The 27,905-nt window shown below is 43.3% G+C and overlaps 2 protein-coding genes across 7 annotated transcripts; one reads left to right on the plus strand and one right to left on the minus strand.

Annotated features, from left to right (window-relative positions):
* LOC309688193 (transmembrane protein 255B) lies at positions 1 to 24,177 on the minus strand. 5 transcript variants are annotated; one of them, XM_082503722.1, is made up of 10 exons: positions 23,298 to 24,177; positions 11,992 to 12,091; positions 11,037 to 11,176; positions 10,675 to 10,737; positions 8,852 to 8,941; positions 8,531 to 8,611; positions 8,300 to 8,385; positions 7,463 to 7,622; positions 2,704 to 2,814; positions 1 to 429 (listed from the first exon to the last, which is right to left on the minus strand). In XM_082503722.1, the coding sequence occupies exons 1-10, from the start codon at positions 23,367 to 23,369 to the stop codon at positions 328 to 330; spliced, it is 1,005 nt and encodes a 334-aa protein (XP_082359848.1). In that variant the 5' UTR covers positions 23,370 to 24,177; the 3' UTR covers positions 1 to 327. The 5 variants fall into 5 exon arrangements, with proteins under 5 accessions (XP_082359848.1, XP_082359847.1, XP_082359849.1 ...); XM_082503721.1 differs by having other exon boundaries at positions 11,992 to 12,094; XM_082503723.1 differs by lacking the exon at positions 23,298 to 24,177 and adding an exon at positions 12,435 to 12,552 and having other exon boundaries at positions 11,992 to 12,094.
* rnf7 (ring finger protein 7) lies at positions 22,395 to 27,857 on the plus strand. Of its 2 annotated transcripts, none has more exons than XM_082503726.1 (4): positions 22,395 to 22,496; positions 26,649 to 26,824; positions 26,926 to 26,973; positions 27,346 to 27,857. In XM_082503726.1, exons 2-4 carry the CDS (start codon positions 26,659 to 26,661, stop codon positions 27,462 to 27,464), a joined length of 333 nt encoding a protein of 110 aa, XP_082359852.1. In that variant the 5' UTR covers positions 22,395 to 22,496; positions 26,649 to 26,658; the 3' UTR covers positions 27,465 to 27,857. The 2 variants fall into 2 exon arrangements, with proteins under 2 accessions (XP_082359852.1, XP_082359853.1); XM_082503727.1 differs by lacking the exon at positions 22,395 to 22,496 and adding an exon at positions 24,546 to 24,566.
* Positions 27,858 to 27,905: the final 48 nt, after the last annotated feature.

Below are 27,905 nucleotides of genomic sequence, written 5' to 3' on the forward strand. Positions count from 1 at the left end.
CAATCTGTTTATTCATCATCGAGTAATATCAGCGATATATCTTCTATGAGACATTTAGGTCATGCAAAGTTTTAACTCTGCCTGGTGTCAGGGGAAAAAGGAAGCCTTTTATGCACAAAGTCCACAATGAAAAGATTTATAGGACAAAGCACTGCATTTGCAAACATTTTACACTCAAAGGCTTTAGGTAAGCTGTTTTCTTCTTTGCATATAATGTAAAGTAGCTGCAGACGCTTTCCATTAAACTTCTGCATGTCCGCTTTAAGCTGCATCTGCTGTTTAAAATGCACCCAACAATAACGAGGCATCGTCCCGTGAATCTGCTGCTCACACAGACATGCCGTGGGCTCTGCAAGGCGGCACGCCGGCCAGTGGGGCGAAGGGAGGCGGGTTGGCCTTCTCTGCTGAAGAGCAAAACGACGATCCTCCCTGGGAGAGCAGGACAAGGGAAAAGAGACATTAACCACAGACTTCACAGCTTCTGAGTGAAAACTCACACTTTTCAAATAAATTATTAGTTTTATAACCCGTTATGTTATAAAAAAGAAAACAGCTGAAGCACTGTAGAGCCTACCCGGTCCCTTTTGATGCATTTGAGTTTAAAACCCCGACTCGAGGCCCCCTTTTTCACGGGCCTTCACAGACAGCTCGTTGTTTCAGTCGAACTGTTGTTTAAGATCAAACCTGCAGAAGCCTTGTTAATTGTTCTGATGGAACATTCAGCATTATTGGTTGTAAACACGTGGGTTTATTTTATTAAGATGCAGCCAATAAATTGCTCCGATGTGGGTGGTCAACAGAGCTGCGGTTCGTGGAAAACACTAGGTTTCTGGATTAGAAAGGGCCCGTGAAGATTTAAAACAGAGCTTTGGCTTCCCCTGATTGTTTTCCACCTAAACACTTGTGTGTGGCCTTCTCAAAAAAAAAAAAAAAAGAATTTCCTCATTTATTTTAAACTTATAATCTCCTTCATACTAGCTAACTAACACTTCTCCAAGCATAATTAACAGACCGAAACCCCACGGGGTACTAAAAAAACTGAACGCAGTGCTGTGTTTTAAATGTGAACAAACAAGATTTGCATCTGGATTTGGATCGATCAGAACCACAACTCATGCAAATCAAAGCACACTTCTTTTTGAAATGTGCTGCTGGAAACGATGTGACATTACTGTGGTTGTCACTAAACACTTGCAGGTTCACCTCTGAGTGTGTTCCTGTCAGAACCAGAACTAGATGCTATTATTACATCATCTTAGCCATGATCTTTGAGCTCTTTTGGGGTACACTACATTCAAAACAAACTTGTATCTGTAGTGAAAATCACAGCATGACCTTTAAAAAACATTCATACTGAACAGGAATTTATTGCTGTAGCCACAATGAACGAATGCCAACATGCAAAGAAACAAGAAACACTACTGCCTGCACTGGGCCTCAGTGAAGGATGCAGATCTGTGAATGACTGTAAGAATAGTTTTTCAGGTAAAAGTTTAAAAGCGGTCTTTGATATCTCAGCAGCCGATCCTGTAAAATCTTCAACTTGTTTTTGTGACACATCTGTCAGATGTTTGGTTGGATTGAGATGTAAAGAATTTCCTCTGACTTTTTTCTTTTCCTCAAAGCAAGCAACACTACCACTGGACTCCAGAGCAGTGGAGATGTGTTCTCTGGAGTGACGATTCGTGCTTCTCTGCCTGGCAATCTGATGGATGAGCCTGGCTTTGGCAGTTGCCATGAGAATGGTCCAGGACATTTTGGAGAATTTCATTTTCCCAAGTTTGTGAGAAAAGTTTGGGGATGGTCCCTTCCTGTTCCAATATGACTGCACACCAGTGCGCAAAGCAAGGTCCATAAAGACGTGGATGAGCGAGTTTGGTGAGTCCTGACCTCAACCCAGTAGAGCACCTTCGGGATGAATTAGAGCTTAGACTGTGATCCAGGCCTCCGACATCAGTGTCTGACCTTAAATGGTCAAAAACTCCCACAAACACACTCTGAAACCTTGTGGAAAGTCTTCCCAGAAGAGTTGAAGCTGTTATAGACGTCACTCGAGTTCATATGCGTTTGAAGGCAGATAAGCAAATACTTTTGGAATATAGTGTAACATCCACATGAAGGCCAGGACAAGCATGGTTTCCTGGCAGAATCTGTTTGCCCAGATCATCACACTTCCTCTGATGCCCTCGTTGGTTCACCGGCTGTCCTTCTGGATCCACTTTTGCTCATCATATCCACAATACTCCACAAGGCCTGCCATTTTTGACGTCCTCTGACTCCCCCTGGAAAAGTCTCTTAGATCCTTACATTTTCCCAATTTTCCAGCTTCTACCGCCTCACCTTCTAAATTTATTCCTTTGCTGACTGATGTATATCTCACCCCCTAACAGGTACTATCATGACAAGAAAATCACTTCACCTATGAGTGTTTTAGTATTGTGGCTGATAAGTTACACCATGGTCTCCAAAGTCCATCATAAAGAAACACTGAAAAATTCTGCATGAAATCATTTTGTGTGACACTTTGAAACCACAATTAGCTTTAAAGGAATTTTTAATATAGGGAGGAAACAGAGAGGTTTGCTGGCCAGTCGAGAAGTTTACACGAGAAACAGTTTAGACTTCACACAGCCACTATATATTTGTAATTGTATCTCTGTGTGTTGGCGTGTGTGTGTGTGAGAGAGACGGTGTTGACCTCACATTGACTGGGTGGAGCTGGTGTGCTGTGTGTATATTGGCGTCCATCAGCAGAGGAGCTGTTGGGGAAGATGCTGTTTTCTCAGAGGGATCAGCCACAGGGCTGCTGCTCCACTGAGGCAAAGAAAGGGAAACACACACACATGATATTAGGTAAGTGCAAAGAAGGGGAAAAAATCAGTTGATATTGGGACACCAAATATTGATATTTTATTAAATAAATTAAAATATACTGGGAATAGTACGAACACGTACACCATCCTGAGATAACTTACAGTAAATCCACTAAACTGATAAACCATCCAACACTGGGCACACTTATCTTGACTGTGGCGGAGGTGTGGTCCCTGGGTCAGCTGCAGGGGAGGGGTGGTACAGTGAGCTCAAGGAGCAGTGCCAGGGAGGTTGGAGCGACAGGTGGACATGATCTAACTAATCAGGTTTCCCCCTTTTTATAGTGAGGTTGGAGATCAGAGACGGGATAGCGCGAGACAGCTGGAACGCTAGCGGACGCTTGTGCCGAACCAGGGAAACAGTGTTCGTGTGCAAAATCAATAAAAACGATTAAGCAACACGGGAACAGTGTGTCGGGTCTCTACAAAATCTCTATCTCTGGCTGTCAAGGTTGCTTGACTCAGCGGCCGTATTCTGGTTTCAGGGTAGCAGGACAGCAGATATGTGATTTTTGATGATTTATCTCAGGGAACTGTTCTATTATTGGAAACAGATTGCATATAATTGCCAACTTGACCCCATTCATTAGCAAACTGACATCAGACTGACTGCATCTTATCTTATGCATCAACAATGTCTTCTGTGGAAACTGTCACTGAACATGATATATTGAAGGAAGTGAAAAACATTTGTCTTTGATTTGTTCTTGTTCTTATCTCTCAAAGTGAAAACAACACCGATGTGATGAAGCTGCAACATAACGCTTCTGAAAATAGTTTTTTTTTTCTAAGCTTTGATTTTAGTTTGGTGGGAAAAGTCTTTTGAACTGATAAACGTTACCGATGGACTGAGGTTTAGCGGATCAGAGACAGCTCTGTTAGCCTCTGCTGATAGAACCGCCTGCCAAGCAGTCTCAGGAACATTGTTATTGCATCACTCTCCTTGTATTTAACTTTTATGAGAGACCATTCAAGACATGCATGAGAGGTAAGGGAGAGTTTATTATGCAGACAAATCAATGCTCTTGTACACCACAGTGTCAATGCAACACGTGGTCTGACTACAATTTTCTGGCTGCACAGCAATCAGGTGTCCGCTTCATGCGGGACTCAGTCGTCAGGTCCTGCGCGGACCAACTGTGTGGGGTGATGGAGCACCTCTTCAACCTGAGCCTGAGGTTGGGAAGAGTCCCACAGCTCTGGAAAACCTCCTGTGTTGTACCAGTGCCAAAGACTTCACGCCCCAAGGACCTCAACAGCTACAGGCCGGTGGCTCTGACATCCCACCTGATGAAGACCCTGGAGCGGTTGGTCCTGGCTCAGCTTCGGCGCCTAACAAGCTCATCACTGGACCCACTTCAGTTTGCCTACCAGCCTGGCATTGGAGCGGATGATGCCGTCATTCACCTCCTACATCGTTCCCTCGCTCACCTGGAGACCGCTGGAAGCACTGTGAGAATCATGTTCTTTGATTTCTCCAGTGCCTTCAACACTATTCTTCCCTCGGTTCTGAAGGACAAGCTGGAGAACTCTGGAGTGGACCATCACCTCACTACCTGGATTTTGGACTACCTCACCGACCGACCACAGTATGTGAGGACTCAGGGCTGTGTGTCGGACAGGGTCGTCTGCAGTACGGGGGCCCCACAGGGAACGGTTCTGGCTCCGTTCCTCTTCACCATCTACACTGCAGACTTCTCCCACAATTCCACCCAGTGCTTCCTGCAGAAGTTCTCTGATGACTCTGCAATAGTCGGCCTCATCACTGATGGGGACGACAAGGAGTACAGAGGACTGACTCAAGACTTTGTGGACTGGTGCCAGCTGAACTACCTCCAGATCAACGCCAGTAAAACCAAGGAGCTGGTGGTAGACTTCCGCAGGCACAAGCATTCTCCACTGCAACCACTGAACATCCAAGGTATGGACATTGAGGCTGTGGACAGCTACAGGTACCTTGGTGTTCATCTGAACAACAGACTGGACTGGACTCATAACTCAGACGCCCTCTACAGAAAAGGGCAGAGCAGGCTGTACCTGCTGCGGAGACTCAGGTCGTTTGGGGTGGAGGGCCCACTCCTGAAGACCTTCTATGACTCTGTGGTGGCTTCTGCTATCTTTTATGGTGTGGTCTGCTGGGGCGGCAGCATCTCTGCTGGGGACAGGAAGAGACTGAACAGGGTGATCCGAAGGGCCAGCTCTGTTCTAGGATGCCCTCTGGACCCAGTGGAGGTGGTGAGTGACAGGAGAACAGCGGCTAAGCTGTCATCCCTGTTGGACAACATCTCCCACCCCATGCAGCAGACTGTGACAGCACTGAGCAGCTCCTTCAGTGGGAGACTGCGGCACCCACGGTGTGGGACGGAGAGATTTCGCAGGTCTTTCCTCCCCACTGCTGTCAGACTCCACAACAAAGACTTTAACTGAACAAACACACACATCCACACATGTGCAATAACACTAAGTGCAATAATCTTTTCTGGCATCGTTGTATTTTTACTCAGTTGTATATAGCATTCGTATTCTATTTTTATCTTATTGTATATTTTTATTCTATTTTATTCTACTGTATATAGTATATTATTTTATTCTATTCTGTACAGCTGTGTACTGTATTTATTCTTATTGTATTCTAATTTTTGCATCATAACTTTTGCACTGTCCACTTCCTGCTGTGACAAAACAAATTTCCCATGTGTGGGACTAATAAAGGTTATCTTATCTTATCTTATCTAGCACTTTTATTTCTTGCCTCTCATCCCGCACGTCCCAAATTTTGATTGGTTCTAGTTTTCAACAGTTAGCGCTGCAATTCAGACACATTTCCTAAAGTTTTTCTTTAATGCAGAGGTTGTTACAACAATAAATAAGGCTGTCATCTGGGGTCAGCCTGATCTCACTGCCCACACAACAGGGAAGAGCATGAGTCACCACAAAGCTGGCACGCTCCAGTGGAAACTTCAACAAAGAAAAAGAAATGCAGCTACAATAAGATGACGAAACTACTTATGAATGAGTAAAGCCAGTGCGAGAGTTTTTCTCTTTTAAACAGGAGAGAATGATCTTGAAGCGAGGAGCACATGTGAGTATTACAATGTGCTGCCCGTGATTCAAAATGTGATGGAGTCTGCATGATTTGTGTGATTTTCTTTTTTTAATATTAGAAAAACCATAATATCAAACCACCTTTCATCATTAATAACATACTTTTTGACACTTATTTATTTTATTGGGATCTTTTTATCCGTGTACAGAAAGTGAGGTAGGGAGGTCAGGAGTGGGAAGGCTGTATTCTGTGGTTGGATGTAATCACTTCTTACAGTCAAGGCACGCAAAGAGATGAGAGACAGATTTTATGGCTGTTTGGCTTGGCTTTAAGATGCTGCACTTCATGCAGTCAGAATTATTTTTCCATTTTCACAGTGTTGAGTTTAGTCTGACTCAGTGTTGAATGACCAGTATCTAGGGAATTTGTAAAAGTGAGACGGTTTTATTTTATATTTGGGAGGGAATCATTTTTGGCCTTTTGAACAACTGCACTAGGCTACTGCATACTGTGCAGCAGGAACGTGAGAGCAGATGGTGCCATGATCCACGCTCGCTTTCCAGTGTTTTCCTTCTCCTGTTATCCGTTTTCCTTTCTGTTTTGCTCTCTCTGCACTGGTGAGGGGTAAAGACGAAACATTAATCTCTCCCCTACAGTATACATGCCTGCTATCGTGCTATTTACGCTAAAGTCTTGCAACTGTTGCTGGCTGTTTTATGTTTCCAAATGGAAAATTTAAAAATTAAACATTTTTAAAAATCTGAGCAGAGCAACTGAAGCGACAGGACAACATTGGCTGAGATATGACAGAGTAATAAATACATTAAAGGGTTACCTTAGCCTGAAATATCTGCTAGCAATCAACCGCCATCTTCGAAGGAGGACATAATGGGCAAATTTCTCCCTTAACTTTATTTAGACACCCCTCCCCACACCTTGCAGGCAACACTTTTTTTTAGACGTTTTATTTGAATCAAGGTCTCCTCAATGAATGTAGGTGTCATTATGTGTCCACCTGTAGTTGAAACAACAATCTGTGAGAAAGTCACACGGGTGTGAAATTTTGACGGTTGTTATTTTTTAAAATCGTTTTTATCATTAACTTGGTTTCCCTGGGTCTTTTCCCGTGTGTGATGAATAAATCGTAATTTTTTGGGTACCGGTACTGGCTTTATTTTGTTGTATTTATCCGTGACACCTTAAAGGCCGGTCATGTCGGACATAAACCGGTCCGTGGTGCAAAAAGGTGAGTTTGACGTCTGATGTCAGTTTGCTGCCTGCTCTACAGGTCATAAATCAACTAGTGCAGCTTTAAAATCCACCACATTTTGTGTTGTTGCACTTTTTTGTTCAAGGTAGTTTGTGTAAATACATGCACACAGATCACAATCTACTACAATTAATTGTGGTGTGCCACAGGGTTCAGTCCCGGGACCTCTGCTCTTTATTTTCTTTCTCCTTCCTCTCTGCAGTATTTTCAGGAAATATAACATTTAGGTTCACTGTTATGTAGATGACACACAGGTTGCTGTGAATGTCTTACCAACTCTCTAATGCTGCCCAGCACTGCTGTGGTGAGTATTCCTGTGAAGAAGGCCACGAGGTTGAGGCCGGCGAGGGTCCAAATTAAAATGTACACTGTAAAGACTTCCTCACAGCTTTCTACTCCAACAAATTCATAGTAGTTGCTGAGGTAGCCTCCACTGCATAACAAAGCCACAGAGCAGGTTAGTTCCAATGATTTGTAAGACAAAACACATAAAAGTCGGATGATCAGGATATTTGTGACTGAAGTTCAGACTTTCAGCTTTAACTGAAGGGGTTAAAGCCTTATGGTGTCGCTGAGCTGCTCAATCCAATCCAATTCATTTTAACAATGATTTGGTCACTCCCATCTCTCTGTCTTGTAGGTTTATTTAGTTTTTTAATGATGACCTAACTTATCTCTGCTGACAACTCATTGGATGTCGAGCTCTCCACTGAACAGCAACCAAATGCAATTTCAAGAATTTGAATCAACTTCAGATGTTTGCTGATTTTGTCATGAATTAATAAGGAAACAGGCTTCACCTGACCATAAACCTGCTCGTCACACAACTATGTGATTACTTTTGGGCATTTCACAATGGGGACTGTACAAAAACGACTATAATGCATAAAGAGTTAATGCAGTACTTTTGTTAAACCCCTTGAATTAAAGCTGCAAATTTACACTTTAATAGTTTGATTTAAAGTCCACTGTGATGGTGAACAGAGAAAATGCAAAAAAAGGTGTTTTTGCCCCAAAACGTATGGATGTATATGAACGTGTCTATCATTTTGTTCAATCTGTGATCACATATGACATAGATTACTGAATACTAATGATTAAATGTCTCACTTGGCGCAGTCATACAGGTCGCAGCAGTAACAGGTTCCACTTCTTACCGTCATGGTACAAGACTCCTTTAGACTCCAACACGACACCTGGGCAGCGAACCACAAGCTCACAAACATACAGACAACACAACTGGAGGTTTATCCTGCACATTCGAATCTATCCAGACTGGTTGTGACTATGTATCTGAATTAGTCACAGGATAATGTTTTCCTTCAGCGTGTCTCTACTCACAGAAGTGTAGAAATTCTCATAGATGTAGCAGTTGCCGCTGCTGTAATACTGACATCTCCCTGCTTTCAGTGGCCGCATGTCCTGGCAAAAGTTAACATGAGAAACAATCCACAACATTTCACCCAGAACCATTCAAATCAATCTTTATTCGGTGCAAACAGTGGTAAGTTTGAAGTCGAATAAAACGGTCTCTTCCAAAATTCACTCAGTCCGATTTGAAACTGTAACACGAGGTCAGCATGGTCCTTTATTATTGCTTCACAGTCTTCAGTTAACTGTGCAGCCATCTGCTGAGGTTACAAGCAAGTGTAGGTATCTCACCATATTTAAGGCAATGCAGACGCCGTCGATCACCAAGCACACAGAAGAGACGACGATCCCGAAACTGAGAAAGACAATGGCAGCGGTCAGCTGGAGGAGAAGCAAAGGTGAAAACACAAATGAGAGCGCTATAACGTAAGATTTGTGCCAGATGAAAGGCTGGAGGGAAGCCTGACAGGAATGCAGAGAAAAGCTGAGGAAAAGTTTTTTTCTTTCTCTCCAACACATAAGCGTTTTTTCATGTGGATCGTGTATCGTAGGTGTGAAGCTATTAGGTTTCCTCACGAAGCACTTAAAACCGTGTTTTTTGAAAAACCGAACTTTGAGAGGCGTAAAATATTATGAAAGACATTTTTTTAAAGGTGGAACCTGTTAATTATATAAACAGTACTGTGCAAAAGTCTTGAGCCAAACTTAATTTCTTTATATTTTGCCAGGAAAATGGGAAATAGCTGCATCGATTTACTGAAACATTTGGAAACAGACGTGGAAATACAGCATATGAGGCAAAAACAGCATGTGGATAATTCCAATGAGCTTTTGAAGTCAGTCTTTGGTATGACCACCTTTATTCTTAACACAGGCTGAACTCTCTCAGGCAGCTTTCTTGTCATTTCTTTAAGCAGTCTTCAGGAACAGTTCTCCAGGCTTGTTGAAGGACATTCAAAGCTCTTCTTTGGATGTTGGCAGCCTTTTGTTCTGTTCTCTGTCAAGATGATCCCACTCTGCTTCAGTGATGTTGAGCTGTGGGTTCTGTGGAGGCCAGTCCATGACTGATGGTGTTCCACTGTGTGCTTTTTCTATCCAAGTATGATTTTACTATTTTCTCCACCATGTTTAACAGATGGCTGTAGACACTCACTTTTGTACCTCTTCTGACTTTTTCTTGAAGATGATTTGGACCAGAAATTTCAAACTTCCACTGAGATCATTACTGCCAAGGCTTCAGTGAACAGTGGACGGATCAGCTTAAGGTCTCTCAGGTCATGTGTCAGCTCTTTGCTGGATTTTCTTTTCCCTATTTCTTAAAAACACGATTTTCAGATAGTTGTTTTTAGACCTGCCACTTCTTCTTTTGTCCTCCACTTGTCTGTTTAAGGCTGTCAAACTGTGTTTATCTTTGGCATTTTTCACCGATTCAACGCAAAATAGGATCAAATGATGTTTCTGTTTCTGTGGCGGCTCACCAGCTAAGATGATATGATCAAAATCCAAACTGGACCAAATCCAAGCAGAGTGAAAGTCGTCAACGCCTTTTTTCTCTTTGTTGACAGGATAAGCTGCTGGTTTTCACATAACCTAGAAGTGTTTTGAAAGCTTCCTTTGATATATCGTAAAGTGTGGGTGATGAATACTTAAACTGAAAGAAACCAGAAAAACATCTATTGTCTGTTTCACATTATTTCTCCTCATTTGAGTAGTAAAGTCTAGGTCATGTGACGATATTCACATTATTTTGCCTTTTTTTAAACCAACTTTTGTGCTACACTCAGTTTTTTAATGGTGTTTTTCACAGTTTAGGATTTTTTATATTAGAATTTCTATCAGAGAAACACACACAAGTTCAAATAACTGCAGACAAAACCAGGATTAGCTCACTCTACACCCATTGGATAAAGGCAGATCGGTGCCGCTTTCCTAAAAAAATACATTTTTTTTCTTTTTACTTACTGAAAACAGCCCAATGACAGTGTCTTATAATTGGTTACATTGTTACTGTAAAATAATGTGCTGTCACTAGTGAGACGTCTTCAGAGCTTTTTGTTTTAATGTACGTGTTGCATTTATTCCTATTAAAGAGACGCAGGGAGGGCTGAACATACCAGCTGCCTGCGGTTTTCTTCCAGCCAGAGTCCCAGAAGTCCCAGGAAGGATCCAAGGGTGAGCTGAAGAAATCATCCAAAGGACCAAATTTAAAAGCATACGGTTTGTTACAAACCAAACAGATGCAAAGAGTTTAAAATGATCAATCAATATATATAAATCAATACAGCCGTCCATAATTAATTTCACACTCAGATGAAGGTTACCAAATCTGCACCGAGTGAGGCAAAACCTTTGGCTACTGCAGCTTGAGATGCTTTCCTGTTCCTCCTGACAACTTTTTACATTTCTTTAGTCGTATCAACCAGATGTCTCACTAAATAAAATCAAATATGATTTTTTTTTTTTAAAAACAGCTTACAATAACTCCAGATGCATAGCCAGTCACATTCAGGCTCTCTGTTCGGGTCGTTGTGTAGACCCCCAGCACCACTAGCAGCAGGGACAGACTGAGCATGCCCAGCACCAGCCGTAGAGCTCGCCTGACCTTCACCATGATGTCTGCCAGCCAGCAAACAAAGAAATAAACATAGTTTCAGTCATATTAAAACGTTACAGTGCCGGTTCAAATCTCGACAGCTGCCCAACTTAGTTTATTTTGTTTATCTGGATTTCATTTATTTGACTTTTATTGCGAAAACTATTACCCAACCACAGACACCCATCTTGTTTAGTTCACATGCCATGAAATATTTACAGCTCAATAAAATGAGGCATGGAAATGGACTTGAATCCACGGTTTCTGAACACTGGACAAAGAAACCATGAAAGCGCGCACAATATCAGTGGCAGCCAACAAAGGAAACATCTGTGCACTTTAAAACACAATTTAGGGAACAATATCAGGGTTACACTGGAGCACAACATTAGAACGTGTAACAATGCAAAGTTCAGCATCTTTTAGCTCTTATAAGGAAGCAGGAAAGATAAACTTTAGTGAAGTTTACTGACAAAAGTTAAAGCTCACACAAACACAGCAGAAAGGGTTCATGTAGCTTCCTGTCTCTTTCCTTGTTTATGTGACATTAAAAGCACAGGAGCAGTGAGATTCATCTCCTCCCGTGACCTTCACACTTTATGGACATGATTACAACACCACCATCAGTTTTACTGACAGCCTTTATCACTGAGCTTCTGTGAAAACCCCAAACTGTGCTGCAACAAATAACACTTCACCTGCCTTATCAAAAACGTGATTGGATTAAAAGCAACAAAACAATTAAGTAAACTGGATCCAAGGGGATTTGAATTATTATGATCAGTCAAGTTTAATACTCCTGTCCCATCCAGCTGTGATGCCACCACCGCTCTCTTACCTGTTGCTCGGCTCTGTGGGCTCCGTTTGTCCCGACCCGGTGCTGTTCCCTGAATCCAGACCATAAATCCTCCTTTGAAACACAGATTTCCCTCCGACAGCTTCTGATGAATGCAAACAGCCGTTCACTTGAACAGTCGTTTGAGCTGCACAAGCATCAGCTGCATGAGTGTAGCAGCTCAACTTCAGTGAGAGAGGAGAGCTCCTGCGTCCGATGCGTTCAAGCACGGTCGGAACCGTGAACTTCAGCTGGAAAGTCACTTGACAGTTAAATTAGGTAATAACACTGGGACCCTTTACAATCCCGAGTTGTAAATCAAATAAAAGCACGTGGCTGCCCGAGAGCTGGTGCATGTCTAATGTATTAATGTCACATATTTTCTTTGCACGCGTAGGCGTGGTTTTATTAACTATGTGTACATTTTGCGCTCATACAAAACTTACTGCGGTAAAGTGAGCCGTCATTTGTGAGCCGCGGTCAAGCCAGCCGCCTCCTATCCGCCGCATAAATTTCCTTGCGCTTTTACACCAGTCTTTACGGTAGCGCCTTTTCGCTTTATATCCTGATTGAAAGCCTAGACTCGCGCACACATGCACGCGCGTGAACAGTCACATGCACGCGCGCACACAAATTACAATGGAACAGCCCAATACAGCCATCGTGACAGTCTGGTTGCATATTCAAAAATTCATTAAAAATCATTCTTAAAAGTTGATGCCAAGCTTTCAACACAATCCTCTTCTCGGACACCTACTTTACCTCTGGGCCAGTTTTTACCCAGATTTACTGTAATATTACTCAGAAATCACAGTAAACTCATATTCAGTGCAATACAGTCAATGCACTACAATTATGTTTATTTCAAAAATTCATTAAAAGTCATCCTGAATAGTTGAGGTCCAACTTTCAACACATCCCCCCTCTGGGACACCTACTGTACCTGTGTGCCAAGTTTCATCCAGATTTACTGTAGAATTCCTCAGAAATTAATGGAAACATTTATTCAATCTAATACAGCCAATGCACTACAATTGCGTCAATTTTCAGAAATTCATTAAAAATCATCCTGAGTAGTTGATGTACAACTTTCAACACATCCCTCCTCTGGGACACCTACTGTACCTGTGTGCCAGGTTTCATCCAGATTTACTGTAGAATTCCTCAGAAATTAATGGAAACTTATATTCAATTCAATACAGTCAATACAATAGAATTATGTCAATTTTCAAAAATTCATTAAAAATCATCCTGAGTAGTTGATGTCCAACTTTCAACACATCCCCCCTCTGGGACACCTACTGTACCTGTGTGCCAAGTTTCAGCCAGATTTACTGTAGAACTCCTCAGAAATGAATGGAAACATTTATTCAATTCAATACAGTCAATACACTACAATTATGGAAATTTCAAAAATTCATTAAAAATCACCCATAATAGTTGAGGTCCAACTTTCAACACTTTCTTACTCTGGGCGTCCTACCGTACCTCTGGGCCAAGTTACATCTCAATTCACTGTAATCTTTATCAAAAATTGAAAGAACAATTATATGTCAATGCTGGATGTGTGTCCTTTCAAAGTGACACTAAATAACAGAACTCAGGCACATCAGGGAATAATCCAAAAGGTGGATTTATTAAACGAAAACAACATACAAAATATCTCTAACCCATACTACATAACCTAAAAAGAAACAAAGGGACACTTAGAAGCACAAGGAAACAATACTGAAAGGGCAAGAGACACAGTCCAAACACAATCCACAACTAAAATGCCAAAAGAACAAGTCATCCCACATAGCAGACGGGTCTTGCCTGGATCTGGTGTCAAGCCGGCACTGCTGGCTGACTTCTGGCATGGTAAGATGGCACTGTTTATGTGATGGCATGCCACATTTGGCCTGATTGGGTGAATGTGACATGTTGTATAGAGCACTTTGAGTAATATGGGTGAGTAAAAAAGTGCTGTATAAGAATCAGTCCATTCACTGTCTGAACAGAGTTTCGTCATGTTACTTTTGCACTATTATGTTCCAGCACATGTTGTTATTACATGGCTTACATGGCTAAGGTACACATTAGGCTGACATCTGGGGCCAGAGCTGAAACTGTTCTGGGCCAGCACAGGGCCAGCAGTGTGTCTGCAACTGGCCTTGTGCTGGCTCATGTGTGGGCCACCTCTGGTAAACCAGATCTGGGCCACCATAGGGCCGTCATTCTTTGCGGTACGCAGGCCATGTGTAAGCACATTGTGTGGGACAGATCCAGGCCATACCAATTTTGCTATGTGGGAGAAATTATGTAAAAATAGAAACATCATAAAAATGAAAATGAACATAAAGTAAAATGTACTGAAAAGAACATCAGTATGGCCATCATTATTTGCTTGGAAAGTCTAAAGTTCCATGGCTTTGAACAGCCAGAGAACGCAATGCCCAGCTTAGAATGACTAAAAGTAACTTCTTTTAACATTCTGTCATTCTGCTTCTATATCAAAAATCCACTAAAAATAGTCATTTGAAAAAAAATATTCGCCACTTTTCATCAGTTTGGGTTCCTCTGTTTATAGCAATTTTTAGAAAAGAACCCAATACCTTTGTCACTATACAGTTGTACAGTGAGATACAGAGCATCTCCTACTCATTGCAAACATGCTGGGAGGGTGGCTCTATCCGCCTTAGTGCAGCTGCTGTACCATACTGTGATGCAGTAAGTTAGTAGGCTCTCAATGGGCGAGTGGTGGAAGGGTGAGCTGTAGTCCACAAAGAGCATTCTGGCGTAGCTCTGCCGCTGTTCTAGGTGACTCAGCACCGAGTGGAGGGTGATGGCATCTTCTGTGAATCTGTTTGCACGGTATGCAAACTGGTGGGGGTCGAATTCTGGGGGGAGGTAATCCTTGGTGTGCTGAAGGACTAGTTTCATGATTACCGGTGTGAGGGCCACAGGGCAATAATAGTTCAGGCTGGTGATGGGAGACTTCTTTGGTACTGGGATGATTGTGGCTGATTTTAGACAGGATGGGATGGCTGCTTCATCCAGTGAGAGGTTGAAGATTCTGGTGGAGATGAGGGTGAGCTGGTGGGCACATGGTCTTAGCACTTTACCACGTATTCCGTCTGGACGCCTTCCTGGGGTTCACTGCTAGGAACACTCATCTGACATCGTGCTCCGTTACAGTGAATGGAGCGGTGCAGGAACCAGGTGAGGATGAGGATGGGAGCAGGGCTGAGGCAGATGAATGCTGCTGTTGTGGTGTTTCAAAGCGGGCAAAGAAGCTGTTTATGTCCTCTTCTAGCTGCACACTCAGGTTTTCTGTTTTCACAGTTCTGCCTCTGTGGTTTATGATGTCTATTATTCCATGCCATGTGTTGTTGCTGGACAGGTGGGACCCCTTTTCAGGTCAGCTCGAGCAGACCTGTACAGAGCTCTGTCAACAGACCTAAAGGGAGTGCAGAATTATTAGGCAAGTTGTATTTTTGAGGAATAATTTTATTATTGAACAACAACCATGTTCTCAATGAACCCAAAAGACTCATTAATATCAAAGCTGAATGTTTTTGGAAGTAGTTTTTTTTTTTTTTTTTTTTTTTAGTTATTTTAGGGGGATATCTGTGTGTGCAGGTGACTATTACTGTGCATAATTATTAGGCAACTTCACAAAAAACAAATATATACCCATTTCAATTATTTATTTTTACCAGTGAAACCAATATAACATCTCCACATTCACAAATATACATCTCAGAATCAGAATCAGAATCAGAATCGTGTTTATTGGCCAAGTACAGTGGGGCAAAAAAGTATTTAGTCAGCCACCGATTGTGCAAGTTCCCCCACCTAAAATGATGACAGAGGTCAGTAATTTGCACCAGAGGTACACTTCAACTGTGAGAGACAGAATGTGAAAAAAAAATCCATGAATCCACATGGTAGGATTTGTAAAGAATTTATTCGTAAATCAGGGTGGAAAATAAGTATTTGGTCAATAACAAAAATACAACTCAATACTTTGTAACATAACCTTTGTTGGCAATAACAGAGGTCAAACGTTTACTATAGGTCTTTACCAGGTTTGCACACACAGTAGCTGGTATTTTGGCCCATTCCTCCATGCAGATCTTCTCGAGAGCAGTGATGTTTTGGGGCTGTCGCCGAGCAACACGGACTTTCAACTCCCGCCACAGATTTTCTATGGGGTTGAGGTCTGGAGACTGGCTAGGCCACTCCAGGACTTTCAAATGCTTCTTATGGAGCCACTCCTTTGTTGCCCGGGCGGTGTGTTTTGGATCATTGTCATGTTGGAAGACCCAGCCTCGTTTCATCTTCAAAGTTCTCACTGATGGAAGGAGGTTTTGGCTCAAAATCTCACGATACATGGCCCCATTCATTCTGTCCTTAACACGGATCAGTCGTCCTGTCCCCTTGGCAGAAAAACAGCCCCATAGCATGATGTTTCCACCCCCATGCTTCACAGTAGGTATGGTGTTCTTGGGATGCAACTGAGTATTCTTCTTCCTCCAAACACGACGAGTTGAGTTTATACCAAAAGTTCTACTTTGGTTTCATCTGACCACATGACATTCTCCCAATCCTCTGCTGTATCATCCATGTGCTCTCTGGCAAACTTCAGACGGGCCTGGACATGCACTGGCTTCAGCAGCGGAACACGTCTGGCACTGCGGGATTTGATTCCCTGCCGTTGTAGTGTGTTACTGATGGTGACCTTTGTTACTTTGGTCCCAGCTCTCTGCAGGTCATTCACCAGGTCCCCCCGTGTGGTTCTGGGATCTTTGCTCACTGTTCTCATGATCATTTTGACCCCACGGGATGAGATCTTGCGTGGAGCCCCAGATCGAGGGAGATTATCAGTGGTCTTGTATGTCTTCCATTTTCTGATGATTGCTCCCACAGTTGATTTTTTCACACCAAGCTGCTTGCCTATTGTAGATTCACTCTTCCCAGTCTGGTGCAGGTCTACAATACTTTTCCTGGTGTCCTTCGAAAGCTCTTTGGTCTTGGCCATGGTGGAGTTTGGAGTCTGACTGTTTGAGGCTGTGGACAGGTGTCTTTTATACAGATGATGAGTTCAAACAGGTGCCATTCATACAGGTAACGAGTGGGGGACAGAAAAGCTTCTTACAGAAGACGTTACAGGTCTGTGAGAGCCAGAGATTTTCCTTGTTTGAGGTGACCAAATACTTATTTTCCACCCTGATTTACGAATAAATTCTTTACAAATCCTACCATGTGAATTCATGGATTTTTTTTTCACATTCTGTCTCTCACAGTTGAAGTGTACCTCTGGTGCAAATTACTGACCTCTGTCATCATTTTAAGTGGGGGAACTTGCACAATCGGTGGCTGACTAAATACTTTTTTGCCCCACTGTATATGTGCAGACACATACAGGGAATTTGGTTCCGGTAGATGGTGGCTCTCAAGCACAGCAATGTAAATCTCACACACACACACACACACACACACACACACACACACACACACACACACACACACACACACACACACACACACACACACACACAAGTGTCTATATATACACATTACACATACATACACAAAGCTATGTAAACCAACTATAAATAACGAATCTAACCTTATATACATAAAATACAGAAATGAATGAGGTGGAATGAATACTACAAAATGTACATAAGGTGCAGTTGCAGTCTGGCAGTGGGAGCAGTGTGACAGGTCAACTGTTAAGAAGGGAGATGGCGAGGGGAAAGAAACTGTTCCTGTGTCGGGTGGTCCTGGTCTGCAGGCTTCTGTACCGTCTGCTAGAGGGCAGCAGATCAAAAAGTCTGTGTGCAGGGTGTGAGGGGTCTGCGATGATTTTCCCTGCCCGTTTCCTGGTTCTTGAGAGGTACAGATCCTGGATGGAGGGCAGGGGGGGGGCGCTGATGATCCTTTCTGCTGCCCGTACAGTCCGCTGCAGTCTGCTCCTGTCCTGTTTAGTGGCTGCTCCATACCAGACTGTGATGGAGGAGCACAGGACAGACACAGGACAATGACCGCAGTGTAGAACTGGATCAGCAGCTCCTGTGGAAGACTGTACTTCCCCAGTTGTCTCAGGAAGTACATCCTCTGCTGGGTCTTTTTGAGGATGGAGTTGATGTTGGTCTCCCACTTCAGGTCCTGGGAGATGGTTGTACCCAGGAACTTGAAGATCTTCACAGTCGTCACAGGGCTGTCTGATATGGTGAGGGGGAGCAGAGTTGAGGGATGTCTCCTGAAGTCCACTGTCATCTCTACAGTCTTAAGAGTGTTCAGCTCCAGATTGTGCTGACTGCACCAGAGTACCAGCCGCTCAACTTCCTGCCGGTATGCAGACTCATCACCATCTTGAATGAGGCCAATGACAGTGGTGTCATCTGCAAACTTTAGGAGTTTGACAGCAGAGTTATTGGAGGTGCAGTCGTTAGTGTAGAGGGAGAACAGTAGTGGTGAGAGGACACATCCTTGAGGGCACCAATACTGAGGGACCGGGTTTCAGAGGTGATCTCCCCCAGCTTCACTTGTTGCTTTCTGTCTGTCAGGAAGCTGGTGATCCACTGACAGGTAGCTGGTGACACGCTGAGCTGGGAGAGTTTGGAGGAAAGAAGTTCAGGCACAATGGTGTTAAAAGCCGAACTAAAGTCCACAAACAGGACCCTGGCATAAGTTCCCGGGCAGTCAAGGTGTTGCAGGATGTAATGCAGCCCCGTGTTCACTGCATCATCCACTGACCTGTTTGCCCGGTAGGCAAACTGCAGAGGGTCCAGCTGGTGGCCTGTAATGTCTTTCAGATGGGCTAACACCAGTCGTTCGAAGGATTTCATGACCACAGACGTCAAGGCGACAGGTCTGTAGTCATCCAGTCCTGTGATGGTGGGTTTCTTGGGAACAGGGATGATGGTGGAGCGTTTGAAGCAGGAGGGAACTTCACACAGCTCCAGGGATCTGTTGAAGATGCGAGTAAAGATGGGAGCCAGCTGTTCAGCACAGGTTTTGAGGCAGGAGGGTGAGACGCCATCTGGTCCGGGGGCTTTCCTGGGCTTCTGTTTCTGGAATAGTCGGCTCACATCCTGAGTGTGTATTCTTAGTTTCAGGGAGGAGGAAAGGGGGGTGAGAGGTGTGGTGGAGGTCATTGAGTCTGGGTTGGAGAGGGTGGTGGTGGTCGTTGAGTCTGGATTGGGGAGGGTGGGGGTGGTCGTTGAGTCTTGATTGGGGAGGGGCAGGGTGAAGGGGGGAGAGGTGGAAGGTGTGTTGGGGGTCAATGTCTGAAGCAATGTCCCTGGGGAGGGGAGGGTGGGGCATGGGAGTCTGTCCGTCTCAAACCTGCAATAGAAAGTGTTTAACTCGTTGGCCAGGTCTTTGTTTGCTTCAATAGTGGGTGGGGGGCGTCTGTAGCTGGTGATTTCCTGCAGGCCCCTCCACACTGACGCAGGGTCGTTGGCTGAGAGCCGTTCTTCCAGCTTCTGGGAGTAGATCCTTTTAGCTGCTTTGATCTCCTTGGTCAGTGTGTTCCTGGCTTGCTTGTACAGGACCCTGTCACCACTTCTGTAAGCGTCCTCCTTGGCCTTGCGAAGATGTTGGAGTTTAGGAGTGAACCATGGTTTATTGTTGTTGTATGTGCAAAAGGTCTTTGTTGGCACACACACGTCTTCACAGAAACTGATGTATGATGTCACAGTGTCCGTGAGCTCATCTAGGTCAAAACAGTCCTGCAGTTCCTGCTTTGCTGTGTTAGTCCACTTCTTCACAGTTTTGACTACAGGCTTGGCACGTTTGAGTTTTTGCCTATAAACTGGAATAAGATGGACCATGCAGTGATCAGAATGTCCCAAAGCTGCCCGGGGCACAGAGCGATAGGCATCTTTTAGAGTGGTGTAGCAGTGATCCAGTATGATGTTGTCCCTGGTGGGGCAGTCTATATGCTGTCTGTATTTAGGGAGTTCGTAGTTTAGGTTTGCTCTGTTAAAATCCCCAAGAATAATTGTAAAGGAATCCGGGAATTTCCTCTCCAGGGTAGTAATCTGGTCAGCCAGCTCGCACAGTGCGTTGTTCGCGTTGGCCTGTGGAGGGATGTAAACTCCGACCAGCATGAAGGAAGAAAACTCCCGCGGTGAATAAAAAGGTTTACAGTTGATGAGAAAACTTTCCAAGTGTAGGCTGCAGTGTTTCTGTAACACTGTGACATCAGTACACCAACCTTCATTAATGTAGAAGCAGACTCCACCACCCTTTGTTTTCCCTGAGAGCTCTGTTTCGCGGTCCGCCCGGTGAAGTTGGAAGCCCGGCAGATTTAAGACAGCGTCTGGGACTCGCTCACTGAGCCAGGTTTCAGTGAAGCAGAGGGCAGCAGAGCGTGCAAAGTCCTTGTTAGTCCGGTTTAAGAGCAGTAATTCGTCGACTTTGTTTGGAAGAGAGCGGAGATTCGCGAGGTGAATGGAGGGGAGTGCCGTGCGGAATCCTCGCCGACATTCAAAAACAAAACAACAACAAATCAGCGACCAATATAGCCACCTTTCTTTGCAAGGACACTCAAAAGCCTGCCATCCATGGATTCTGTCAGTGTTTTGATCTGTTCACCATCAACATTGCGTGCAGCAGCAACCACAGCCTCCCAGACACTGTTTAGAGAGGTGTACTGTTTTCCCTCCTTGTAAATCTCACATTTGATGATGGACCACAGGTTCTCAATGGGGTTCAGATCAGGTGAACAAGGAGGCCATGTCATTAGTTTTTCTTCTTTTATACCCTTTCTTGCCAGCCACGCTGTGGAGTACTTGGACGCGTGTGATGGAGCATTGTCCTGCATGAAAATCATGTTTTTCTTGAAGGATGCAGACTTCTTCCTGTACCACTGCTTGAAGAAGGTGTCTTCCAGAAACCGGCAGTAGGACTGGGAGTTGAGCTTGACTCCATCCTCAACCCGAAAAGGCCCCACAAGTTCATCTTTAATGATACCAGCCCAAACCAGTACTCCACCTCCACCTTGCTGGCGTCTGAGTCGGACTGGAGCTCTCTGCCCTTTACCAATCCAGCCACGGGCCCATCCATCTGGCCCATCAAGACTCACTCTCATTTCATCAGTCCATAAAACCTTAGAAAAATCAGTCTTGAGATATTTCTTGGCCCAGTCTTGACGTTTCAGCTTGTGTGTCTTGTTCAGTGGTGGTCGTCTTTCAGCCTTTCTTGCACTGAACATAAGTTCCCTGCAATTTCTGAAGAATATTACAGTAAATCTGGCTGAAACTTGGCCCAGACGTACAGCAGGTTTCCCGGAGGAGGGATGTGTTAAAAGTTGGACCTCAACTACTCAGGATGATTTTTAATGAATTTCTGAAATTTCCATAATTGTAGTGTATTGGCCAACTGCATTGGATACAAGTACCCTTTAATTTCTGAGGAATTCTACAGTAAATCTGGCTGAAACCTGGCACACAGGTACAGTAGGTGTCCTAGAGGAGGGATGTGTTGAAAGTTGTACATCAACTACTCAGGATGATTTTTAATGAATTTCTGAAAATTGACGCAATTGTAGTGCATTGGCTGTATTAGATTGAATAAATGTTTCCATTAATTTCTGAGGAATTCTACAGTAAATCTGGATGAAACTTGGCACACAGGTACAGTAGGTGTCCCAGAGGGGGGATGTGTTGAAAGTTGTACATCAACTACTCAGGATGATTTTTAATGAATTTTTGAAAATTGACATAATTCTATTGTATTGACTGTATTGAATTGAATATAAGTTTCCTTTAATTTCTGATGAATTCTACAGTAAATCGGGCTGAAACCTGGCACACAGGTACAGTAGGTGTCCCAGAGGGGGGATGTGTTGAAAGTTGTACATCAACTACTCAGGATGATTTTTAATGAATTTTTGAAAATTGACATAATTCTATTGTATTGACTGTATTGCATTGAATACAAGTACCCTTTAATTTCTGAGGAATTCTACAGTAAATCTGGATGAAAATTGGCACACAGGTACAGTAGGTGTCCCAGAGGGGGGATGTGTTGAAAGTTGGACCTCAACTATTCAGGATGACTTTTAATGAATTTTTGAAATAAACATAATTGTAGTGCATTGACTGTATTGCACTGAATATGAGTTTACTGTGATTTCTGAGTAATATTACAGTAAATCTGGGTAAAAACTGGCCCAGAGGTAAAGTAGGTGTCCGAGAAGAGGATTGTGTTGAAAGCTTGGCATCAACTTTTAAGAATGATTTTTAATGAATTTTTGAATATGCAACCAGACTGTCACGATGGCTGTATTGGGCTGTTCCATTGTAATTTGTGTGCGCGCGTGTGTGTTACTGTTCACGCGCGTGCATGTGTGCGCGAGTCTAGGCTTTCAATCAGGATATAAAGCGAAAAGGCGCTACCGTAAAGACTGGTGTAAAAGCGCAAGGAAATTTATGCGGCGGATAGGAGGCGGCTGGCTTGACCGCGGCTCACAAATGACGGCTCACTTTACCGCGGTCAAAAACTTTGAGGTGAGGAGGTATTTTGTCATTTTTATAGATCAGAGCAATTATATGTGTTGTTGTATTAAAAAGTCACACATTATTAGTCCTTTAAAATCTATCATCTGCTTTTAAATAGCAAGCTAAAGCCATGCGCTGGCTAGCTTGGTGCTGAATGGATGATCGAGCATGCATCAGGATTTAAAATGAAGAGCAGTTCAGAGTGAGTTTGATATCGATGTGGTTCAGTTTTGTTCTCACGTTTACAGTGGCGTGCTCACTATTGCGCAGGGTACCTGTTGGAAAATCTTGCACAGAAAGACTGCGGGTCTTTTAAAAGATGTGGGGGGCTTATGGTCTTTTTTAATCATATCAATCATACAGCCATTTAAATACAACCACAGAGTGTGGAATCAGTGTTTAAAATCCATGGTTTAAATACAAGGTAATTCATTCGTATTTCTAAATTTATTGATCTCTGTATCTTAAAATATATATATATAAAAAGTTCTACTTAAAATCAGAAGTTACCCGTTTTGAGTCATAGCCCTGGAGGAAAGATTACTTCAATGAACAACAGTTTGTCTTTTAATTAGGCCAATAAGCTTTTAATACTAGATTTTAACTGGGGATTCCTCTTCAAGACAGGACAGTAGATTTGCTGCTGAACCAATAAAGAGCCTGACCTGTCTGCTGATGTGGTCCTTTCAGGTTCATAATCCTAAACTAACTTTCAAAAAAAATGATCACAAACAAGGTGACATCTGACTGACAAATCAAGGAATCTCTGTATGTATATGCACTAATTGTGATTGCAGAGTTTTTACTCACTCTGATGAGCAGCAGTCTCATACTTGGGGTCCTATTGAACCTCACAGATAGCACACTCTCCCTTGACCTCATTATGATGTCTTCAGTTCAGATACTTCTGTGTGGAGTTTGCATACTTCCCTCTGTGTCTGCACAGGTTCTCCCCGAGTACCCCGACTTCCTGCCACAGTCTAAAGACATGCATGTTAGGTTAATTGCTGATTATAAGTTGGTCATACTTGTAAGTGTGAGCATGACTGATTGCCTCTCCTTGTTAGCTCATAATAGACTGCTGAGTTGTCCAGAATGTACCCCGCCTCTCACCTAGTAACGCCTGGGATAGGCTCCAGTCCCCCACCGACCTGAGTTTGATTAGCGGTGGTTAAAGAAATCCCAGCAGTTAGCTGGATATAGGAAACAAACGTATTTTATGGAGATGTCACATGAGGTGACATAAGGAGGTAAAAGCAGTATCTTAAGTGATTTAAAGACCTTCTAGTGTTGACATCAGACAAAGCTCCAGCTTCACCTCAAATTCTTTAAACATGTAATCCTTCAGGAGCATTTGTCTGCTTGCTTTTAAATTTTGAGTTGAGAAGAGGATGGGAAAGGAACTATATGATTTCACTGCTTCTCTTCATTTGCGTGTTTGCACTGGTGTATTGGAGGTTGTATAGTCATATGTTAAACATAGTCCATCTTTGTTTGGTAAACGTTATCTGTGTTTAGTTGTTGGAGGCTTGTGAAAGGCGTTTGCAGCTGTAAAACATGCATTCAGAACACAGAAAAATCTTTCTGACAGAGGTATATACACCAATCATTTATAGCATTATAAGCGCCTGCCTAATATTGTGGCAGCCCCCATTTTGCTGCCAAAACAGCACTGAGCCATTGAGGCATGGACTCCACTGAAGGCGTGCTGTGGTATCTGGCACCAAGATGTTAACAACAGAACCTTTAAGTTCTGTAAGTCATGAGGTGAGGCCTCCACAGATCAGACTTGTTTTTCCAGCACATCCCACAGTTCCTCGATTGCATTGAGGAACTGTGGAATTTGGAGGCCAAGTCAACACCTCAAACTCATTGTTGTGCTTCTAGAGGCCACAGCTATCAGGGAGTACCGTTTCCATGAATCAGTGTACGCAGTCTGCAACAATATTGGTGGTGTGTGTCAAGTTATCATCCACATGGATGGCAGGTCCTGAGGTTTCCTAGCAAAACTGTGCTTGAAGCATCACACTGGCTCTTGCTTTTTTCCCATAGCGCATCCTGGTGCCAGGTGATCTCCAGGTGAGCAACACATGCACCAGCCATCCACGTAAAGTAAAGGAAAACGTGATTCATTAGACCAGACCACCTTCTTCCACTCCTCCTTGGTCCAGTTCTGATTCTCACAGGCTCATTGTTCATGCTTTTGGCAGTAGAAAGGAGTCCGTATGGGCATCCTGACCGGTCTGAAGCTACACAGCCCACTACACAACAAAATGTGTATTCTGACTGTGTTCCATCAAAACCAGCATTAACTTTTTCAGCAGTTTAGCAGTAGGTTATCTGTTGGTTCGGGCGACCCTGTCGATGGTTCACCACTATCCTTTCCTTGGACCACTTTTGAAGGATACTTAGCACTGCAGACCGGGAACACCCCACAAGAGCTGCAGTTATGGGGATGCTCTCACGTAGTTGTCTAGCTCCCACAATTTGGCCCTTGTCAAACTCGCTCAAATCCTTACACTCGCCCATTTTTCCTTCTTCCAACACATCAACTTTGAAGACAAAGTGTTTACTCACTGATCTATCCCAACCACCGTCAGGTGCCGTGTTGAAGAGATGATTAGTGTAATTCATGACAGTGGTCATAATGACCTGATTGGTGTGTATTTAATCTCTTGGTGAAAAACTGACAGTTTCTGCACACCTTGCTGCACAAAATGATCCTTGAAATTGTTGCTCTGTGACCTAAGTATACACTTTACTGATCAGTATATGGGTCTAAATGGAAGGTTCAAAGCTCCCGGAATATGTAGGCTACAGATTTTTATAGTTTCTTCTTGGTTATTGCAGAGATCTATAAAAAAAAACAATCACAAACACAGTTTAGCAAAAATATCAAACAGCTTCTTGCTTATCCCTTATTTATTTATTTATTTATTTATTTATTTATTTTTAGTCCAATCCTGGTACCTGAACATTTTTAAACACGTCTTTAGTTAAATGTATAAACAATGAAATTCAACCAAGACCTGACAACTGGCCCTTCAGCTGATCCTACTGTTGGGTAGTGGGGTGAGCTACAGTGGGGTGGCTGTAGCTCAGGTGGCAGAAGGTCGGTGGTTCGATCCCAGGCTGCCTCCTGGCTGCATGCCAAATATCCTTGGGCAAGATACTAACCCCATGTGTGCCTACCGGTGGTGGTCAGAGGGCCCGGTGGCGCCAGTGTCCGGCAGCCTTGCCTCTGTCAGTGCGCCCCAGGGCAGCTGTGGCTACAATGTAGCTTGCCAATGTGTGTGTGCCTTAACAATGGCTGTCAGGAAGCCATTGTTAAGGAAGTGAAACAGGGAGGTCAGGAGAGAGGCATAACAGTGAGTGTTTACGACTGTTGAACTGGGGTTGCATTTCAGCCAGTAGTGTTGGTAATCTCACCAAAATAGGTGTAATTATGAACTCAGAAAATACCATCATGTTTTGATCCACTATTCAGTACCACGTGGAAAACATCTAGTTGACAAAAAACATATTGGACTCACTCATTGTAAGACCATCAGTCATGGATGGGCCTCCCCAGAGCCCGAACCTCAACATTATTGAGGCAATGTGGGATCATTTTAACCGAGAACACTACACACAGGCAGCCAACATCCAAAGAAGAGATTTGAATGTCCTTCAAGAAGCCTGCAGAACTATTCCTGAAGACTGCTTAAAGAAATTAAAAGAAAGTTTGCCTAAGAGAGTTCAGAATGTGTTGAGAAATAAAGGTTGACTTTTAAACTCGCTAGAACTGTACTAATTCTGTTTTTGTCTTATATGCTGTTTTTTCAAATGTATTTTCTTGAGAAATATAAAAAATGGGAGCGCCTCAAGACTTTTACACAGTATTTTAAATATACTTCTTAAGATTTAATTATTTTATGTTACCATAAAGTATTGAGGACATTCAGTATTTCAAAGATTAAACTTTTTCCTGCAAAATGAGAAAGTGAAGCAGAGACTAGTCAGTGTGCGGTTCCTTTGGGACGTGGATAATTCCTGGTAAACAGTGCCCTCTTCTGTCTCTATGGAGACAAGACACATGCTAAACCTGCTAGCATTGGCGCTAGCATCACCCAGCTGTTTCATCCATTTTGTTTAGCCTAGCTAAGCTGCGTGTATTTACAGTGCGGCAGAGATGGATGACGGCGACGAGCCAGGTTTAGTCCTCTCTCACAATACTTCGTCGGGCTCCAAGTCGGGTGGGGACAAGATGTTTTCCCTGAAGAAGTGGAATGCTGTAGCTATGTGGAGCTGGGACGTTGAGTGTGACACTTGTGCCATTTGCCGAGTACAAGTAATGGGTGAGTCCAAGGAGCTAACGGAGCTAACTTGGCTACTTGTACCTTTAAAACCCGAACGGCCCGGCGTGTGGAGGTACTCTAACATTGTTCTTCATTTTCAGATGCGTGTCTACGATGCCAGGCGGAAAATAAACAGGAGGACTGTGTTGGTAAGACCCTGCCAGCACTGACATATTTATTAGCAGCACAGACACTCGGCAGGTTAATCTATAGAAAAAAGGGGGAAAAAAGAAGCTAACAGTAGCTAGTTGGAGCTGTTAGACAAACTCGTTGAGCCAGGCAAAATACAAGATAATAACCTTTTACTTCTTTCTTTTAAAATATAAAGCAGAGATTTTATATGACAATTTATTAGCATTTTGATATAAATATAAGGTATCAAAGGGCACCTAATCTAATCCTTGGGGTGCTATTTTTGCATGGTAAATGCCTTTAATGAATAGGACTGTCGTGTTTTGTTTTTAGCTTATTGTAAATGGTTTTTCAATATGTGCCACTTATGCTCTGCCTTTGTGTTTCAGTTGTGTGGGGAGAATGCAACCACTCCTTCCATAACTGCTGCATGTCCCTGTGGGTGAAGCAGAACAACCGCTGCCCCCTCTGCCAGCAGGACTGGGTGGTTCAGAGAATCGGCAAATAAGCTGCACATCCAGGTGGATTACACCTGCGTGCACCCCAAAGCGGTGACAGACTTGGCAGTGATCACTGCAGAGCCTTGTGCGGAGCCGCTGACACCGCAGTTGTCCTCCTGCTTATTGATTGCATGTTTTCAGTAGTCCCGGTACCAGAGGAAGGACAAAATGAAAGCTGCACAGACTGGTTACTCATGGAGCCCTGAAGAAGATGGATGAAATATGTTGAATTGTTTGGTCACTTGTTAGCTTTACATTGGTGTCTGTGGTGGTGTTTGGCACACCTTGAATATGTGACCCTTTTCTCTTCTTTTAAAAAAAAAAAAAAAAAAAAAGACTGAAGATCTGTAATATGTGGGGGGTTTTCAGTAAGAAGTTTGAATAAACTCTGTATGATATGATATGACTCACTGAACACTTTATTAGGTTTAGATGCTTGTTATCATCAT

The sequence above is a fragment of the Aulonocara stuartgranti genome (assembly GCF_965226115.1).
Source record: "Aulonocara stuartgranti genome assembly, chromosome: 14".
NCBI classification, from domain to species: domain Eukaryota; kingdom Metazoa; phylum Chordata; class Actinopteri; order Cichliformes; family Cichlidae; genus Aulonocara; species Aulonocara stuartgranti.